This window comes from Lasiodiplodia theobromae, assembly GCF_012971845.1.
Source record: "Lasiodiplodia theobromae strain AM2As chromosome Unknown scaffold_34, whole genome shotgun sequence".
NCBI lineage: Eukaryota > Fungi > Ascomycota > Dothideomycetes > Botryosphaeriales > Botryosphaeriaceae > Lasiodiplodia > Lasiodiplodia theobromae.
Genome location: NW_023336513.1, coordinates 280689 through 300691, shown reverse-complemented (window position 1 = coordinate 300691; position 20003 = coordinate 280689). Strand labels below are relative to the sequence as shown.

General features: G+C 57.1%; 4 protein-coding genes across 4 annotated transcripts; 3 read left to right on the top strand and 1 right to left on the bottom strand.

Moving 5' to 3' along the window:
• Positions 1-96: 96 nt before the first annotated feature.
• Positions 97-2032, bottom strand: LTHEOB_9891 (ATPAse domain prokaryote protein; the record flags this gene model as incomplete). The annotated part of the gene is made up of 4 exons (XM_035519528.1): positions 97-350; positions 412-610; positions 664-1612; positions 1671-2032. 4 exons carry the CDS (start codon positions 2030-2032, stop codon positions 97-99), a joined length of 1764 nt encoding a protein of 587 aa, XP_035368474.1.
• Positions 2033-2645: 613 nt separating this feature from the next.
• LTHEOB_9890 (Eukaryotic translation initiation factor 3) lies at positions 2646-6713 on the top strand (the record flags this gene model as incomplete). The annotated part of the gene is made up of 5 exons (XM_035519527.1): positions 2646-2676; positions 2738-2833; positions 2904-2959; positions 3014-5704; positions 5754-6713. 5 exons carry the CDS (start codon positions 2646-2648, stop codon positions 6711-6713), a joined length of 3834 nt encoding a protein of 1277 aa, XP_035368473.1.
• A 582-nt stretch (positions 6714-7295) lies between these two features.
• LTHEOB_9889 (uncharacterized protein) lies at positions 7296-8406 on the top strand (the record flags this gene model as incomplete). The annotated part of the gene is made up of 2 exons (XM_035519525.1): positions 7296-7578; positions 7691-8406. 2 exons carry the CDS (start codon positions 7296-7298, stop codon positions 8404-8406), a joined length of 999 nt encoding a protein of 332 aa, XP_035368472.1.
• Positions 8407-17490: 9084 nt separating this feature from the next.
• Positions 17491-19438, top strand: LTHEOB_9888 (Conserved fungal protein; the record flags this gene model as incomplete). Its single annotated transcript, XM_035519524.1, has 3 exons — positions 17491-17608; positions 17657-18858; positions 19007-19438. 3 exons carry the CDS (start codon positions 17491-17493, stop codon positions 19436-19438), a joined length of 1752 nt encoding a protein of 583 aa, XP_035368471.1.
• Positions 19439-20003: the final 565 nt, after the last annotated feature.

Below are 20003 nucleotides of genomic sequence, written 5' to 3'. Positions count from 1 at the left end.
AACCCAAAGCGCCACGCTTTGCTTGGACGCGTTCTAAAACACAACCGAAATGCACAAAGGAAAACTCTAGACGCTAAGTATGCTGGCAGAAATGACTTAGTTGTCATCATCATCATCGACATCCTTCAGGCCAGGCACAGTCTCGAACGTGGTCTCTTTCTCGACGTATCCCTTGGCATTGCGCGTCGTGACCTTGTATTTGCCGCCTTCCCAGAGGTCCTTGATGGTCAGCTCTCTCGTTCTGCCCAAGCTCTCGATATCACCAATACGCTCCAAAGTGTCCTCCAGGAACTTGTCGAAGCCGGGCAGTTCGCAAATCTCTCGGAATGCTCTCTGCATGGGAACGGAATCTGCATTAGGTCAGCCATCAATGCACGGAAGAATGTCATCAAAACTTGAAGTAGCACATACCAGCTCTAACCATGGCGCGTGAGTCAATCGTGAAGACGTTGATGTGATCGTAGCTCTGAATAAAGTCTGCGCGCGTCATAATTTCTCTTGCCTTGTGAAGAGGAATCTGAGGAAGAATGTGTCCTTTCTCAGGGTCATAAGTTTTGTCCATTTCCTTCTCCTGATCAACGAGCGCTTTCGCAAGGACCATAGCTGCCGACTGAATGAGACGTCAGTGGGGTGAGATAAAAGACATCGGCAGGAGATACTTACAGCGTACTTCTGCTGGTCCATGACGTCGTCATCCATGTCCATGCCGAGAATCCAACACTGGTTAAGGAACCACGTCTTTTCAGCCTCACATATCTTATCACAAAGGGCAAGCATGTCCTTGGATTTGGCCACGCGGCTAAGGAACGAAAGTCGACCACCAATCTTGTCGTAGATGGTCTCCAGGACCTGCTCGTTCGGAGTTTCTCCGTGCCATTTCCACCTGTAGTGCTTCAACGCAGAGATGGCCTTCTTCTTCTCCAGATCTCTGATCGGGGTGACTTCCATCCTAGTCGCGTACTGCTTGAGGCGCTCATACACCCAGTAGTCATCGCTGTTCAGAATGACGGTGACAAGATTGGCAGCGGCCCATTGTTCGGCGCGCTGCTGGAGGAGCTCCAGAAGATCTTTTCCCTCGTCGTCATCCCTGATGAGATGGACGCTGTTGATGACAAGGATGAGGGGACGTCCAACCTTGTCTCTGCGCTTGAGCGCGACCTTTTCAAGCTTGTTGAAGGCTCTCTCGACATCAAGCAGCGCCGAGGCGTCCCTAGGGCCGCGAATCGAGAACAAAGAGCCAATGTTGTCCTCGTGGAACTCGAAATCCAAGGCTTTTCCAAGACGGATCCGGAAAATTTCTGGGTCAGCATGAGCTTCGAACATGGCAACACCATCTCCATCGATCTTCGACATGGCCTCGATCAGCATAGATGTTTTGCCAGTGCCTTTCTCGCCAATGAGCAGGTGGTAGCGGCCTTTGTCCTCTCCACGAATGATGGAGTCGAACTTTGCCTGTTCTTCACGAATAATCCAGGAGCCATCCTCTGCCTCCTCGCGGCGAGGTGGCCTGCCGCGAGCAAGGTCCAGAACAGGGTCTCCTGGGTTGAATGCATTGTCCATCTTTTCGAGGACCATGTGCTTGTAGTATCTGGTGTAGCTGTAGCCTACGATGCTGTTCGAGAGTAAGACATGGGGTCGCGACAACAAAAGCAAACACACGGGCCACATACCCAAGGACGGCGACGGAAGCGAAGGTCGTCATGGCACTCTCAAACATCTTGAAAGCAGTCTCGCGGTAGTCATTGCCATTCTGGGAATGGCTTGAGTGCGAATTCCTCGGGCGCTCACTAGGATCGGGGCCGGCTTCGGTTGGATCTGGCTGGCCGGGCTGTGGCGCAGGCGAGCCTCCTGAAATGAGGCGTCGAGGCTGGAGTTGGAACTTGGGGGCAGCAGCAGGCGCCCGCGCCTGCCGTGCGACGGTATAAGCGGCAAGGCGTCGGTTCGCCAGAGTAGATCTGGCTGATCGCTGGAGCCGGGGTAGTGCGGGTTGCAGCCTCCGCGCCCGCAGAGCTGGAGCCGCATAGCCGTACATTGAGTGCAAACGGGGGTGCGATGAAAAAAAAAAGTCCGAGAAGAAGCCGGCCAATGAACGGGCTGGCGCGCGTGAAAAAAGCAAGGACGGGCGAAAGAGCGTGCGAAAGGAAAGGAGGTGAAAAGAGTGACTGAAGTCGGCGGCAGGGAGACCTTGGAAGTGTGCGCGGCACGCAGGTTTAGTGGGAGGTTTTGGTCTCCTGTGTTGCGCAAGCTTGGCAATCGCAAATCGCAGGCGGAACGAGAGTCAGACCGCGCAAAGGCCGTCGTGTCGCGTGCGCTGCATGGCGCCGAGAAATGCGCGAAACGGCCACCCAGCGTCATCACCTACGGCGAATGGCACCGGTGGCATTGGCAGGCGGTCCAGCGGCGATGCAGCCCGTGGGCCGGCCGGTCCGTGCGTCGGTGAGCGCAGCGGGCGTGCGCCTCGGGGAAGACCGGCTAACTTCGTCAGAAATCCTCTAAACTTTTCGAGCTCCAACACCCTCCTCCACACCTCCGTCCACTTCATTTAGATGCGCCCGTAGCCCCCGCATCTCCTGAGCTCGGCGTGCGCCCATTGTCCTTCCCTTCCAGCACCGCCTTCTTAATTGGTCCGTTTCCGCTTTTCCACCATGGCCCAAGCCAATGACGCTTCGACTACAGGTAAGTGTGTCCGTTTGACTCGAAACCCATGCCAGCCATGCTAACGCTGCTTGCACTCCAGCCAACGCTGAGCCGACCGTCACGGACCAGAACCTGAACGGAGATGTCCCCGCCGGCGAGAACGGCGAGCAGGAGCAGGCCGAACAGCCCGTGGAGAGTATGTGAATCATTGCCATTGTTCAATGCCGTCACGCCAATCGAATTGACCGCTAATTCCTCTCACGCAGACGTCTTCACCCTCAACGTCAAGCTGCCGCACGAGCCGTTCCAGACTCAAGTGATTGTCAGTCAAACTCCGCTCCGCACCAATGCCAACCTTACGTGCTAAAGCCCGCAGGCGTCGACGCAAGAACAAGTCCAGGACCTCCGCCAGTCCATCATCGATTCGCCGCACACCTTCCAATACTCCTGCTTCCACCTCGAGCACAACGGTGAGCGGATCAATGACTTCGTCGAGCTTTCCGAAGTCCCTGGTATCGGCCCGGACGCCGAGATCCAGCTGGTGGAGGACCCATACACTGAGAAGGAGGCCAGAATGCACTTCATCAGAGTGCGGGAACTCATTGGCGCTTCCGGAGATAGGACCGACACTGCCCACGGCTCCCAGGCCGGCATCTCTCTGCTCCACGATGTGGCGGCTAAGATTGCTGCTGAGGAAAAGGCGGAGGGCACCCCTCTGGACGGCTACGATCTTGAATCCGCTGCCGCGATCAAGACCGTGCTGCCCCAGCCCCAGGAAGCGGCGCCGAAGACCGTCAAGGCCATCTCGCTCTCGCCCTGGAACCCTCCGCCGTACCACCTCCGCGCGAAGGGCCACCTGCTCTACCTTCAGATCACCACCAACGAGGGTGAGCAGTACCAGGTCACTTCCCACGTCTCTGGCTTCTTCGTGAACAAGTCGACCAACCAGAAGTTCGACCCGTTCCCCAGGGCAGCCCCGAAGGACATCGCCGCGCACTCTCTGCTCATGCTCATCTCGAAGCTGTCCCCCGGCTTCGAGGCGGCGTTCCAGTCGCTCCTGGAGTACAACAATGCCAAGGACCCTCTTGCCATGTTCCAGCTGTCCAACGCCATTCCGGCCAGCCCATGGCTCGTTTCGCCGCCGAACTCTACTGCGAACAGCCACCAAGCTGACATTACCCGCACCCAGGAGAACTACCTCATCTCCGGCCTGGAGAGCGCAGACAACCTCAGAGATTGGAACGAAGAGTTCCAGTCCACCAGGGAGCTGCCTCGGGAAACCGTCCAGGACCGTGTCTTCCGCGAGAGACTGACTTCCAAGCTTTTCGCGGATTACAACGAGGCTGCCGTCCGTGGTGCTGTTCTTGTCGCCCGCGGCGAGGTCGCACCTCTGAACCCGACCGAGGCCAAGGATGCCCAGATCTTCGTCTGGAACAACATCTTCTTCTCTTTCGGTGCTGATGGTGTTGGTACATTCGCCACTGACGGTGGTGACGAGGCCGCGCGCGTTGCTACTGGCAAGGACGTCATGGGTGTAAAGGCTGTGAACCAGCTTGACATTACTGGTCTTTTCACTCCTGGTACCGTTGTTGTTGACTACCTCGGCAAGCGTATTGTCGGTCAGAGCATTGTCCCTGGTATCTTCAAGCAGAGAGAACCTGGTGAGCACCAGATTGACTACGGTGGAGTTGAGGGCAAGGATGTTGTCGCGGAGAACGAGGCTTTTGCGCCCTTGTTCGAGCAGCTGTCGAAGGCTCTGAGGGTCAAGAAGCACGCTGTCTGGGACAAGGAGAACAAGCGCCACGATCTCGAGGGAAGTGTTGAGACCAAGGGTCTCCTCGGAACTGACGGCAGGAAGTACGCGCTCGACCTCTACAGGATCACTCCTCTCGATGTGACTTGGCTTGAGCAGTGCTGGGAGGACCCCTCCGAAGATGGCAAGCCGAAGGACAAGGAGAGGGATTACCCTCACAGGATGGCTGTCCTCAGGTCCGAACTCGTCGAGTCCTACGGCCGCACGAAGCTCAGGGAATACATCAGGGCTGAGCTTGCTAGGCGTAACGAGGCGAAGGAGGCCGCTAAGAAGGAGGAAAAGACTGAGGAGAAGGCCGAGGGCGAGAAGGCTGAGGGTGAGGAGAAGGGTGAAGGAGAGAAGAAGGAGACTGAGAACGAACGCGTCGACATCTCCGGCTTCCAATTTGCCCTCAACCCCGACATCTTCTGCGGTCAGGTTCCTCAGACTGAGGAGGAGAAGCAGGAGTACGCCAAGGACGAGGCTGAGGTTCGCGCGGCCTGTGAGCACCTTACCCAGGAGGTCATCCCGCGCCTCATCCACGACCTTAAGGAAGGTGATGTTGGCTTCCCCATGGATGGTCAGTCCCTGAGCAGCCTGCTGCACAAGCGCGGTATCAACTTGAGGTACCTCGGAAGGATTGCGACTCTGGCGGATAAGGAGGAGCCCAGGCTGAAGGCTCTGAGGCGCCTCGCGGTCCAGGAGATGATCGCTCGTGGCTTCAAGCACATTGCCAACGACAAGCTCCGCTACCTTCCTTCTCCATTCTCGGGTGCTTGCGTTGCTCACCTGCTCAACTGTCTGCTCGGAGCGGAGGTTAACGCAAACCCGGTCGCCGAGGTTGAGGCCTCTCTCAAGGCTCTCTACGCCGGTGCCGACTTTAGCTTCGAGACTCTGACGCCGGAGAGCCTCAAGGCCGCCGTCATCGAGGAAGTCAGGAGGAGGTTCCGCTTTGATCTGGGAGAAAACTGGATCGAGGCCGGCAAGCAGCTCCAGGTGCTTCGTGAGGTGTCTCTGAAGCTTGGTCTGCAGCTCGAGGCCAAGGAATACGCCTTCACCAAGGAGGACGCCGCAAAGATTCCTGAGCCTGTGTCTTCCGATAGCCTCAAGCCTGCCACCAACGGCCACACTTCTGGCAAGAAGGGCAAGAAGAACAAGAGCGCGGATCGCTCTCCCGCTCGCACTGCTTCTCCCGCAACCCCGGCTCAGAAGGTGACCTTCCGTGCGGACGATGTTCAGAACGTCGTCCCTGTCATCAAGGAAGCCTCGCCCAAGGTAAGCATCCCCGTAATTTTCAGTGGGTACACAGCTAACACAATTACAGAGCGTTCTTGCCGACGAAGCCCTCGAGGCGGGCCGCATCTCGATTGCCCAGGACCAGAAGGAGCTTGGTAACGAGCTTCTCCTCGAGTCCCTCTCCTTGCACGAGCAGATCTATGGTGTCCTCCACCCCGAGGTCGCTCGCGTCTACCACCAGCTTTCCACCCTCTTCTACGGTTTGGAGGAGAAGAATGCTGCCGTTGAGCTGGCTCACAAGGCCGTCATTGTCTCGGAGCGCACTCTTGGTGTCGACTCGTCTGAGACGGTCCTGGCTTACCTGAACCTCGGCCTGTTTGAGCACGCCAACGGTAACACCAAGGCGGCTCTTGGCTACATCCGCCACGCTCTTGATCTGTGGAAGGTCATCTACGGCAACAAGCACCCCGACTCGATCACTACCATCAACAACGCGGCTGTCATGCTCCAGACGATGAAGGCGTACCACGAGTCTCGCCTGTGGTTTGAACAGTGCTTGGCCATCAGCGAAGAGGTTTCGGGTAAGCAGTCGATCAACACGGCTACCCTACTCTTCCAGCTGTCGCAGGCCCTGGCTCTCGACAGGGACATGCACTCGGCGGTCAACAAGATGCGCGAGTCGTACAACATCTTTAACCAGGTCCTGGGCCCCAACGACCGCAACACCAAGGAGGCCGAGTCGTGGCTCGAGCAGCTTACGCAGAGCGCTGTTACGCAGGCTAAGCAGGTCCGTGACGTGCAGGCGGGCCGCCTCCGCCGCATTCCGCTTACGCCTCGTACGAACCTGCGTCCTCAGCCGAGCGTTGGTCAGACGGCGTCGGAGGCCGCCGGTGCGCCGTCGAGCGCGGCTGCGGGTGTTGACATGCACACGAAGAGCATCGAGGAGCTGGTCCGCTACATTGAGGGCGGCGATGGCCCGAAGAAGAACACGCCGAAGAAGAAGCAGCAGAAAGGCCCTCGGAGACCGGGCCGTGCCGGCGGTAACTAAATGCGCGTTTTGGAGTTTGGACTGTAGCGCAGGGAAAAGTTCTGCTGCATTGTATCATGCTCATTCCTTTTAAGATTTCCCTTCGTTGTGTTTTCTCCAAATCCCCCGTTTTTAGTACATATTTGCCTCACTCTCTCCTCTTTCAGCATTATTGGACAGGATGATGACTGGATGGCGGTTGCGATTGCATTGGGAGGGCAGGTGGCATGGGTACACATGCTCGGCGCTGGTTATTACTTGTGACTACTATTGCAAAAAAAGAAGACTCGCCGCTCTGGATCGACGCGATTTGCGTTAAAAAACTGTACTGTACGATTATACCTGTAGAATCAAAAAGCATGCTCATGGCTGCAACCGCGCCTAAGCGCACTTTCCTTGGTGTTCTTCACTAGTCTGGAGTTGGCCTGAATGAGGCGCCATTGAGGTCAGTGCCAAGCCGTGCATGACGCAAAACGCCCGTGCTCGTCCCAAGCAACAAACGCCAAAACACCAAAGCTTGCCGCGCACTGTTGCCATCAACACAACCGCACCCCGCCATCTTCATCGCACATCCCTGCAACACCACTTCACCCAGTGCGAAAAATGCCGTCGAGGACGGAAATGGCTCGCGACGACGGGGCCGTCGTGCCTACCGCTTCAACACCTCCACCCACGCGTGCCGCACGCCTGCCTGGATTCGTGCGCTTCCCGCTGCTCATCGTACTGAGCCTTACAACCTCACTGTCCCTGCTGTCCGCTGCATCCGGCTTCATTGATCCGCAGCTCCGCGAGGTGTCACGCTCTTCGAACGAGGATGTGAGGGTTTTATCCTCGATAGCGTGGAAGCTGACGGAGCTGTCGCTGGCATGGTTCGGAAACTTTGACGGTAAGTGGCGCAACAGCTCTCTAAGACCCCCAATGCACCTCAATCCACCTGCAGGGAGCCATCATACAAAAGTGTGCACCGCCAGGCTAACCATTCTCCACGCACCACACAGACATCGACCTCATCGCCCTATCCGTCCTCACCCACGCGCCGTGGTACTACCTCCTCTACACCTTCTACGCCGTCGAGCCGACCACGATCGGCATCTGCCTCAGCATCGATGCCCTCTCGCTCGCCGGGCCCACCCGCCTCCTCCGCGCGCGCGCACCGGCGCACAACCCGCGCGCCCCTCGCGCCGCCGTGCCCAACCGGGCCATCATCTCGGACGCGCAGACGGCATTGGCAACCTCGCTCCTCGGTGCCTCCGTCTACGGCGTAGCGCTGTTCGCGTCGCTGCAGACGTTCCTGCCGGCCTTCATGACGGTGCACTTCGACGCGCTGCCGACGCTGGCCGGCGCCCACGCCGCCAACCTGCCCTTCCTCGTCGCCAGCCTGCTGCCCGTCGGCCTCGCGGCAAGGGAGTTCATCCTCGTGCCCGGTCTGGCTGCGAGCAGCACGAGTGGCGATGCTAAGCGCAAGGCGTTCAACCCCGAGACGGCCGGCCTGCGCGAGCACTTTGTGCACAACTTCTGGTGGTTCGGTCCCGGCGCGCGCGCGCTGATCAAGCGCACGGCGACGCTGACTGTGTTGACGGCTGCGCATTCGTTCGTCCATGCCAGCACCGTGCTGGCTGGTGGTGACCAGGTCGGCGCGGCGGGGTACTCGGCGGTTTGGGTTGTGGGTGGGTTGGTGACGGGGCTGGTGTATGCGTGGGTTGAGAACGTTTGAGATGCGGGGCGGCGGGAGAGGTGATTTGGTTGAGTGGGATTTTTTTTTTCCTTTTCGAGGAGAGAGCGGGCTGGGTTCATTGGACGTGAGTAAGAGAGGATTGAAGGAGGACTTTGCCTAAAAGAAGAAAAAAGAAATATTGAAGGGTGATTTATGGAAACGAGGGGTGCATACTCTACGATGTAAAGGCGAACGGGGTTGAAACGGCGTCTTCCTCGACGGACTTTGGCTGGGTGTGCTTTGGGCCCTTTTGACTGGGTCGTCGTTGTGCTTCACACGCATTGCTGGGAGAATCAGGGACTGGAATGGCACATACTTCCCTCCGCTTCCTCTTTGGGTATTGAGAAACCGAAACGATTGGATTTTCCATGTCGGCCTGGGCTCGTGGTTTTCTGGCCAGTTCCTACTTTTCTAAGTCTTATTATGTCTTAACAGTGGGAGTGTGCGCTACAAGCGCGATGTCTTCCGTTCTTTTTTTTGCTGGAGTTGTGGGGTTATCAGCGGGGATCAGACGGGCGTATATGAAGATCTTTTGAGGAGCGAGATTGAGTTTTTGGCTACTGATGAATGCAATTGGATGCTGCCTATGACATCTATTCTTGGTTCCATGTGCTTCTTGACTTGCGCTACGTGGAAGGTGTTTATAGAGGGGTGCTACCCTACAACATATCGTAAGTATGCCTCTGTCCTTTTAAAAAAAAAAGATGAACAAATATGTGTCGTTGAAGCTATCGTCCGGACGTGAATGCATAATTATTAATTCGACATTTGCATCCGGATGATAGCTTCAACGACCCATGGTATGGGCGAAATAAATTCACGCTAGGCGTCGGCTGCGATACCCCTCCGTATAGGATGGTATGCCCTGCGTGGATGCAATGGTCCGATGCGTGCTTTAGAATCAATGGTCCTAAAGGCGCTGGTAGGCTTGTAAAGGCCTGGAGAAAGAAAAATTGCCAATCGCAGATACCAGGATGATACTCCCTGCGTGGATGCAATGAATCATTAAGGTGATGAATTGGTCTTATCGGATCAACCAGGTCGATCCGACCTATCTATCTAAAGTGTGTGGTCCCTTCCCAGTACGACCTGGGAAGGACCGCAACAGGAATAATTGTACCATTTCGACGGGGCGTATGAAAACTTAGTCTTTCTACGCATATGCTGTATATACTGGCTTTACACTACGCATAGCTGGCCTCGTTGATATATGCAATCTCTCGGATGTATGTGTGTCGCCCATTCCAGTCACCTCTCATATCTCGTAAACACTGATTCCCAGGAAGCCAGTCAGTGCGAGAACAAGCCTTCCACACAGCCAGATGGCTGTGTTGATAGGAACCAAATCGACTGTACGATGACGAGGAGAGTTCTAGCATCGTATGCTCTAATCTCACTGTCGCTGCTACACCAATCTTCGAAGCAAGGCGAGACCCTAAACCCCTCCAATTCTTCTTCCTCCTTTCTTTGCGTCTTTTTAATCTTACGTCTCCTTTACAATCCGCAGAGAAGCTCTGGATGAGGGCGACGCCAATGACGCCGCCCGGATCATACACGGCTATTCGGAGCCACATAGACCCCGCTGCGCTCCACCAGTCTCGCTTCGCACCATTTTCTCCTGCTCGCCTATCTTCGAATCGAAATAACTGTTGACTCGGCGCCTAATGTAACGTTCACCAGACATTCATCAAGGGGAGGGGGGTCAGACGCAGCGTAGCGAAGGGGGAGGCGAGGTGGGGGGATGGAAGCGTTAGGCGCTGGCCATTTCCTCACACACACACACTCTCTCTCGTGCCGCCCCCTTTCTCCTGACGAGCGCCGCCCCGCTCACGATGATCGAACAGGGTGGGGATGGGAAAGGGAATTCGGCTCTGTGAGACACGATAGTCGAAGTTCGACTATCGACTTAACTGCCTGCATACGCTACTCGACTATCTGGTTAGAGTGTATCTGTTCGGATACGATGCCGCCCCAGTGCTTAGATGCAAAGTACGAAAAGAGAGGGGCGGGAGGGGTTGTGAGTCACCTCATGATCTTCATAGTTGACAGCTACTATTCCATCGAACAAAGACTGTCCTGCGAACTTTTGACACCCTCTTCCGGACCAATCAGCAGCAATCCGCGCGCCCGCTTTTACTCCTCTTGCAGGAGGGGGCTGATCGCGGGTCTCTCAGTGGTTCTATTCCTACTCTCTCGGCAGAAAGATGGAGCGAAGGAACGGAAGAGGGGCAGCGATGACGGACAAAGCGCTCCTCTTTTTGTGGTAAATGCTCCACGTGAAGAAGGAAAGGCTAAAAATAAAGGGGGGGATCTACTGTTCATCACCTCCTCTTTTCTGTAATCCATCTCGATTCTAGTGGTGGGCTTTTTCTTACCCTTTCATCAGCACAAAAAAATGAGGCGTCCGTGAGCAACTACCCAAAAGGCGAAAACAAGACTTGAAGCGAAGTATGTAGGTAGACGGGTGTGGGGTTAAACGGTTAGAGAAGTTTTGAAACGAAACAAAAAAAAATTAAATTGGAAAAAAGGCCCCGCGCGGCGCCATCGTGACGATGATCAGCAAGGTTTCCTTTGGGGGGGCTTAAACGAAATCACGAAAACCGTTGAAAGGATCGTGAGCGCTCATCATACACGAGGTAGCAGCGGGGACCGTGCGCGCAGAAGAAGGGGTCGTTTGTTTCGGGATGACTAGGTGCTGTTGTTTCTCGTTACCGCTCCGTCGGTAATCTCACCAAGCTCCGCCGTCAGGTTGTGTCGTCTTTGCTCTCTCTCTCCGTTTCCCCCTCTCGGTCCGAGGAGACGAGCGAGCGAGCGAGCGAGCGAGCGAGTAGTGAGGCGCCCGCGCGCCAGGCGCACGCCCCGACGTTCGCTTAAGCGGAGTGTCTGTGTTCCGCCGTTTGCGCAAAGAGAGGGGATGTGAGAGCGGAGCGTGCGTTTTCTGCGTGGTCTTGTGATTTACGACCGAGTAGTAGGTAGGTTGTCCGGGATAAACTCCGACGTCATCGGCGCCGTTGGACGATTAGGGTGAAGTTATTTTTTTTCCCTTCTCTCCACCCATTCTCCCCCTGCCTGACAATATTGAAATCGGGCAGCGTTGTACGTCCGTAGCTATGAATAGCTGGTGACGTCAGGAGCCCGAGTCAGCAAGTATTGTTTGCGCTCCGCCGTCGGGAGGGTGGGAATGCCACGGCGAGTTTTCTTCAATTGGGGAATGCTCCTCCCCCTCTCCACCGCCACATCGCGGGACCCAGTTCGAAACAAAAAAGGCACACGGCCGATCGATGCTTGGCCGGGGAAACTCGTAAGGGGGGAAAGCAATAGAGTGCGAGTGGGCCACCACACCAATGGGAAAAGGATTCCCTAGCCAACTGAAAGAAGCAGCGGTCAGCCTTGTCGATATTTGATCTCGCTAGGGGATGTGGAAGAGGAGGGCAAAACAAGGCCTTATAACTGTCTATCTTATGTGGCGTGGCGCGCGCGTCTTGCCGCCGGCAAACGCCTGATGGCCTGTTTAGAGCGCAGATGCAGCACGACAAGAAGGACAGACGGCAGGAGGCGATCAGTGTTGGCATCCGTCGCGATGGGGGGCAATGTTCCTTACTCATCATATACTACACACAACCCTCCCATAATACCAACCAAAATAACGCCGCCGTCCTTGTTCCGAGCGGAGAAATAGACAGAGCACGAGAGAGAGTCAGAAAGAGCCCAGGCAAGAGGTCCACAGGCACGCCATGATTGCAGACTCCAAAACGCTTGGATCAACACTCGCGCATTTCCTTCCGCTTTTGTACCCTCGGAGCACACAAATTACCCCCATGACCAGCACGTTACCCTCTCTTGTTTCCCGCCAGCCCAGAGGCCCGTCTCGACTATAGCGCCGACGACGGGCCGACTGCCGAAGATTCCAGCCTTTGAGCTGCAGCATCGGTCAGGGCGGGCTTATAGTCGAGGATTGCAGCAATAATAAGGGTCCGAGTTTACCACAGCCGTCGATGACGCATCGCCGGCAACGCCCGCCTGCCGCGCTGCACGGCTCGAGTAAGACGACGGAGCAGAACTATTGACTGCCGTATTGCAATTCAATAGTTTCGGAGGAGAGAAGAAAGAAAAAAAGTCGTGTTCATTAACTTCTTTTCCAGCCTCAGCAAAGCTAAGCGCGAAACGCGCTTTTCCGTTTTCTCTCTAGGCCTCTGCCTTCCCATCGTCCCTCCCTCTTCCGATATCCTTTGAGTTAGCACGTTTCAAAAGCATCCTCCCACCTAGTCAAGGTCGTCCGTCCGGACGGACGACGGTCACAGCGCCGCCTATCTCCGGCAGGGACGGAGCCACATCAGCCCCCCTCCGACGGGGTATCACCTTGATAGATCGTAAGATAAGAGCTTGCAAGGCTGACACTAGCTCGCGTGAAGTCGAAAGAAAAACCGAGACGCGCGTTGGAGACGAACTCTGCAACGGAACTCCGGATCCATCGTTCATCTAGAGAAAACCGTCAGCACCCTATTGAGGATCGGAAAGCGTTGGCCCGAGCGAGACAGGCCAACCGGAGCGCGCGTCATGAGGGGGGAGAGTAGGCGAAACGTTGCCACAACGACGCAATCTACCAATGACAAAAGACCTGAACTCTTCTGCATTTCCCTCTTCCGGTTCTGTTTCCAGTGGAGCTTTTTGTAGTTTGACACATGCTGCCTCTTTCATACTGTGAGCCACTTCATCATCAATGCATCATCTCTGATCATGGAACACCGCGTGTATGAGCATTCCAAATCTCTCGTCTCTTGCTATTGGTACGCGAATCATGAGACAAAGGTTTAAGTATTTGAAATAGGGTTATGACACTCATCTGCTACTGCCAATGGTTTCTTGTTCGAGGTTTTGTCCCTGCAGCGGTAATCTTGTTCAGTCATGCCTTCGACGGATGAGTAAACAGAACGAAAGGGTTCAAAAGATCAACACAGCGATCCCATTGAGAATCACAGCATGGACTACGAAGAATGAGGCGGCGGACAAGGGCGATCGAGGTTGCCTTGTGTCCCTGATGCAGCTAGCTGAGCGCTTGAACGTGAAGCTATTACCGCAGAGAAGTCACAGCTCAGGCGCAGCAAGGCTGCGGCACAGGGCGTACGGGCCACCGTCATGAGGAACTTAACAGAGTACTGATCCAATCACAAGAACGGTATTATCGTGTCCTCGAAAGTATATTTTGGCGGTGTAAAATGTAATTGGACGGATGCCATATCGTGTCGCAGGATTGGAGGGGCGTGTGCGTGCAGAAACATGCTCCGCCCTCTGCGAACGACATGAAAACCAGGAGATATTCGAAGCCTAGACAGCATCTTCACACACAGCATCGCAGTCGTGCAACCACAAGCGAACCATGCAGACTGGCAGCCAAGGAGAAAGGCAATAAGGCAAACAAAGGGCCGAGTGTTGACGACGATGCTGTGCTCGAGGGAAAGAATAGGCAGACATGTGCATGGTCATTGGAATGCACAGCCGTTCCACTGCGCATCAGGAATAGCAGATGGAACATTCTTCAGCAACTGTTGCGGGCTGCCGATCGACTGCGATTTTAGCTCGCAGACAACGCTGCTGGATCGACGGGATCGTCAACCCCTTGATTAAGCACGTTACGCCCTGCCCACTCGCATCGGCGAAATTTTTGGAGAATCGGTCTCAAGAAGTGAGGTCTGGATGCTTACCGTCTTGGTTAAGACTTGTACCTTGGCGGCGCACAAACTTAATGCTGACAGGCACGCCACTTCCTGGCCGTTAACGGCGCACGGCGAAGCCGTTAGCGCCCTGTCACTTCGGCTGGTAGCGAGGAGTCCTACAGCGAACAAACGTGCTGTAACTTCGGGTAGGGCTGGTCGAAGCCGCGGTAGCATTCGTTACATCGCCTCGCGGGCTTGCTGTCACTTGCAGCTTCGAACCGCGGAAACCAAGGAAGGGGGGCCAGCGTGGAGACCGCGTGCAGAAGAGAGAACAACGGCCATCGTCAACGGCCACCGCCGAACCCAGCCCACTTGAGGCTAAACTTTCCCGGGATGGTCCATCGGCAATGCCCACAGCCAACGTGCGTCTGAATGGTGTACCGGCCAAAAACCATGTGGCTCGTAGAATGCGGAGGCATCGCCGCCACCCCGCGCTTAGTCGTGGCTTAAAAGTCCGGCGAACATTCCTCTGGCAGCGTTCGTGTGCGGTGCAACACAGGCGCAAGTCTATTGCGGAGCGGCCCACTCCGAGTGACCCTGTGAGAATCGCCACATAGGATTAAGTTGAGACTTTCAGATGTCGTGCGGCGTCGCCGCTGGGGTTCATGCTGCGCTGGCCCTGCTCCTCTGGGCTACGATCCAGATTAGCGTGGTGGATTGCACAGGGTTGTCTCGTCGGCCTCGGCAATATGATATCGCTACCTCCCTGTTGCGGTCAAAATCAAGACGAGGCAAACGCCGTCGTCATGCGTCCATTGATTGCCTGAAAACTTGGGTCAGGCTCTCACCCCCGCGGTCAGGTACGCGCGCGCTCTTCGAGACTCAGAGCCCCAGTGAACGACGTGTCGCATCGTGCCAATGTAATCGGCACGCTCAGTTGCTTGCGGTAGCGGCTGTCAGGCTGTGGCGGGCCATCCTCGGGGGCTGTGGCTCTCCTGCGGATCTGTACGACAAGTCGGCACGCCAATCCGTGTCTCTCTTGAATATTCAGGGTCTGTACATGGCCCCACCGGAGCGATCAAGCTGCGAACGATGCTCGCGTCATTGCTTTTTTCCTGTCTTCCGCATATAGCGCGCGCAAAGCGCCAGTGTTGGGGCGCCATGGGTTCGTTTAGTCGGACGCACAAATGCAGTTTCGTCCTGATTTTGTCGGCGTGCCTCATACCCCGGGCGCGACGCAAGGAATGGATCGTCAAAAAGAAAGCCATGGATTGCAAGAGCCCCGCTGGTGCAACCATGGCATTTGGACCTCGTGGTTGGTGATTGATCCGATGTAGTGCTCACTGGCTTGGCCGACCCCATGCCAGACGTGCGTCGTTATCGTGATCTGCTCTGATGGTCATGATTTGCTGGAATGCCGGCTGAGCGGTCTGCTAGGGTACGCTGCCGCTACAAATGGCAGCCTTGGAGGAAGGACGGCGGATGGGATTCGTGTCCGGGTCGGGAGCGTCTTTGCCTATTATCTTGCGTTCCTTGGCTCGTGGCCACTCTGGCGGTAAGTGGCAGTTTGCCTCAAGGCCCTTCATAGCACGAGCAGTCGCCGCCCGCCGGTGCCGATGCACGAGACAATGACCTGCAGCAGCTTCAGCTGGGGACTTGTCAGCCGCGATCTGCAATGGACGTCAGCGAGATCATCTGCCACAGGGTCTGAGAGGCGCGTGGCGGGCCTTGGGCGCGAGATGCGCCGGAAATCGAGAGCCAGTGGCGGGCAGCGGATTGCCGTCGATGGCGCTTGCCGAACAAGCTCTGGCTTGCAGGTGGTCAGCTTGCCGGATGCGCCTGAGGGCGGGCCGTACCAGCGAACTGGCGTAGCACTCGTCGATGAACGTGCTCGGCGAATATTGTGGGTGGTGGAGCTGGTGGCACAGAAGTATTCGCGCGCCTGCAGGCGAGGGCGGAAGCAGTATGGGCTCCTCGCGGTTCGATCATGCGCTGGAGCTGGATCTGGGGCGTTGTGCCGTCAGCATGCGGGCCGGGAGCATGGCGTGTTGCCGGGAGATTGACACGAGGGGCAGCGGTCTAAGAGGGTGGCAGTTGACTCGCAGCGCGCTGATCATCCCCGCGCCGGCAGCGGTGCGCCTCGTCTGCAGCCCGTCACGTTTCCACGCGGTGGACCGGCCGTCGCGAGCCAAGTCATCCGACACCTGAGGCCCCGGCGACAGAGGCCCACGGCGATCAAACCAAGCCGTCAACGGCGGCGCACGCGCGAGAATAGCCGAGCTGTGCAACGCGCGCGCGCATGCGGTCGATAGCGGCGCGCGCGGCCGAGGGCGAGCTGGCGACGCGTGATTGTGGGCGTGGCGGCATGCAACGGTGACGCGCGGGGGTGGTGTTGCAGCGGCTGGGCTGGCTGGCTGGCGGGCGGCGGGCTTGGGCTTGGGGCATGGAGCGGAGCCTTGGGCCCGGGCGGGCGCGGTCGGCGGGCGGCGACGGACCACCGACGCTGCGGCAGGGGCGCTCGCCTTCGCTTCGCCGCGCAGCAGTTTCAGAGTGCCAGCTGCGTCGACTCCTCGTCGCGGCTGGCAGCCGACTCCGTCCTACTATTCTCCGAGTGCCCGATCGAGGCAAGCCCGGCCTGGCCTCCTGAAACCGCGCCCGTTTCGGGTCGTCCCCAAGCGGCGCGCACAGCTACGGCTCGCTGCCGGCCAGCTGCCGGCCAAGCTTCTGCCCTATGGGCGTGCGCTCAGCGCTCGGCTTCTGCTACAGTGGAGAGAGGCAGCGCGCGCTGTTCCAGAATGCTGCAGCCAAGCCGCTTTCCATCTGATGCTGGCATCGTGTAGTAGCGATCACAGTCCCCATATACAGCCGCGCCGCCCGCTCACGCCTGCCTTCCCCTACTTTGGCCCTGTCACTCTTTTGGCTCGCCCTCTCCGCAGCACACTCGTTTTTGATTTGAGCACTGCTATCCGCTCGCGCCGGCTGCGACTCGGTACCTTGCTCTGTACATTCCTTTGGACCCACGCCACGCACCCCACGTCGTTCTACAGCAGAGAAGAGCCTAACTCTTGGTAAGCCCGCCTCCCTTGCGTCTGCGCGGCTCGTCGGCGTCACCGTCGCCCAGCCAGGCGTGCCGCTGCACGGCTCCCTCCAAGGGTCCGGCAGGTCATCATGCAACCCAATCGAGCTAACTTGCGCGGCCAGGACCTCCCAGCGGTTAAAAATGGAATTCAATGCAACATCCCAGTCCGTCGTCTGCCCCAGAGCCGAAAACACCACTGACGTTGTATAAAGATATCGTCCATCGCTTGGTGCGCCCGATATTTTCGTCCAGGATCCCTCTCGCTCCGGCCCGCAGATAATGTATTCGTATGGCAATGCACAAACGCAACCCTTTCAGCCAGCCAGCACGTGGTCGGTGCCACAGCCAGACATGAAGCCGCCTGCCACCTCGCGCCCCTCGAGCATGGGTGGCCAGAAGTACCATTGGCGGCCTGCTTCCGCTTCAGGCACCGAGTGCTACCCTGCCCAGCCCGCCCATGCCGACACTGGTACGTCGCCCGCCAGCACGCTGATATTAATCCTGACGACCTCCGCAGAATCATGGTGTCAAAAGGCGTGTGAGATGATGGACTATCCTAACATGGATCCAGACATGCCCGACTTCAACCCTACCTTCATGACCCACGACGAGGACAGTCCCATCATTGATCTCAGGCAGAACCCGACCATGCGCCAGGACCCCAACACCGGCTACCTGCAGAATCCCTCGCAGCGCTTCTCTGGCGCCTCGTTCTCGACGACGAGCACCGGCACTGGCTTCACGTACGATGACTTTTCGTCCGAGACGGACACCCACTCCTACACAGCGTCTGACTATGACAGCTGGGGACCCATGGATCCTTCGTCCAACCTCCTGTCGCCCCTGACCTCCCCGCAACGCCACGATCCCGTGCGGACCGTAAGCCGCGGCGGCGCCTCGCCGGGCCCCCACAACCACTCCAGCGTCCGCTCGTCGCCCTACACCCTCGAGAGCGACCGCATGAAGAGGTGGTCCACCGGCATGACGGGCGCTGCACCCACGTCGACCCCGGCTCTCGCCGTCCACCAGGTCCAGGATCGCTTTGCAAACTACGGCCAGCGCCTCAACCCGCAGTCGATGCCCGCCTTTGGCGCGAGCACCATGAGCATGCACCGCCCGCAGTCCCAATACGTGCTTTCCTCGCAGCCGCACCCGCTGCCATCCACACAGGGTCCTATGTTCTCTCCTCCGCACCAGCGCTACCAATTGGAGGCCCCCCGTCCTGTTCCGTCCCAGGGCATGTATGGCCTGCTCCAGAGCAATGACCACCAGCACCACGGCTGCTCCGCCCATTTCGCCGATTTCTCCGAGCCACCTAACCTGTACGCATCCCTGCAGCAGGAACCTTCCGACCCCCCGCCAGAAGATTTCAACCCGTCGGATCCCGACATGGTGCCCAAGGAACAGGAATTGCGCTTCGAGGGCGATCTCTACACCCCCCGCTGGGTCCGTGGGCACGGCAACAAGCGCGAGGGCTGGTGTGGACTGTGCAAGCCGGGCAGGTGGCTCGTGCTGAAGAATAGCGCTTATTGGTACGACAAGTCGTTCACGCATGGCGTCAGTGCGAACACGGGCGCCGCTTTCCAGGGTCCGCGGGATACCCGTCGCACAGAGGGAAACCTGGACGTGTGGGAAGGCTTGTGTGGTAGCTGCGGCGACTGGGTAGCGCTGGTCAGCAGCAAAAAGAAGGGCACGACGTGGTTCAGGCACGCTTACAAGGTAAGGGATCCTTCCATATCCTCTAACAGCCCTCCCTTGTATCAGTCTCATATTTCAGCTCCACGCTCTTACGCGTCATGTTCGGGACTTTCATTACCATTGTCAACCAATCATCCACTGCAGTCACACTGACATGTCTATCTCCTAGTGTCACACTCATCCAAAGGCCAAAGATGGTCCCAAGCGTCGCCGCGAGACTTCCTCGCAGCAGGCTTCTCGCAATGCCGGTGGTGCCAGCAGTACCCGGCCTTCGACTGCCGTCTCGCTTTCGTCTTCGCGCCCTAACAGCAGCAGTCACCCCCAACAGAGCACTCCGTCGATCAAGCAGGAGCAGTCTATTCCAGACTCAATTCCCTATGGCGCCAAGACGCCTGGGAGTGACTCGACGCCTTCGCCTCGCGGTGGGCGTGGGCCAATGGTGTCGCAACACCCGGCGATGCATCAGCAACCGCAACAGGCGCCGCAGCAGTCGTACATGAACCATCTTGTCCATGTTCCGACACCGCATCATCAGCAACACGACAGCGTTGTCGGCGCCTCGATAAAAGGCTACGGGGGCGACTGGGCCGGCATGATCTGATGATGATGTAGATGTATGATGCTGTGTAGTTGTGCGTGGGTGGCTCTTTCACTTCGTTTTCCCTCCTTGTTCCATTCTTATCCGATACCCCTTCGATGTCGCGATGAATGGGTGGCATGGTGGTCTTTTACATATATCCCTTTTACCCGAGTTTGGCGCTGGGCTAGGTTTCTTTAGGCGGGATGTGCATTTATCTGGATTTCGGCATTGTAGTGTTGTATTTCACGTTTCTGGCTTGTCTCTGTTTTCTGTACTGCTGTCTGTTCTTTCCCGACTGTCGCTACCGAAGTCATTTTCCGATGGTATCATCTTTTATTTGGACTTCCTCTCATCACGAAGTTACGACAGTAGGTAGTAGCTAGGTAGAGGATTGCATAGCTCCGGCGCGTGTTTTTGGCACTTGAGTTGGGAGCAGGGGGAGAAGCGTCAAAAAAGGGAATATCAGCGATGTTTTTGTCACGTTCCGCCTCGCGCTTGTACAGTTGGACACCGCCAGATACAGACAGAGGACAAGACCTCGGTTCGATGCTGAAAAGTATCTGTAACACCGACTTCACCGACCCAA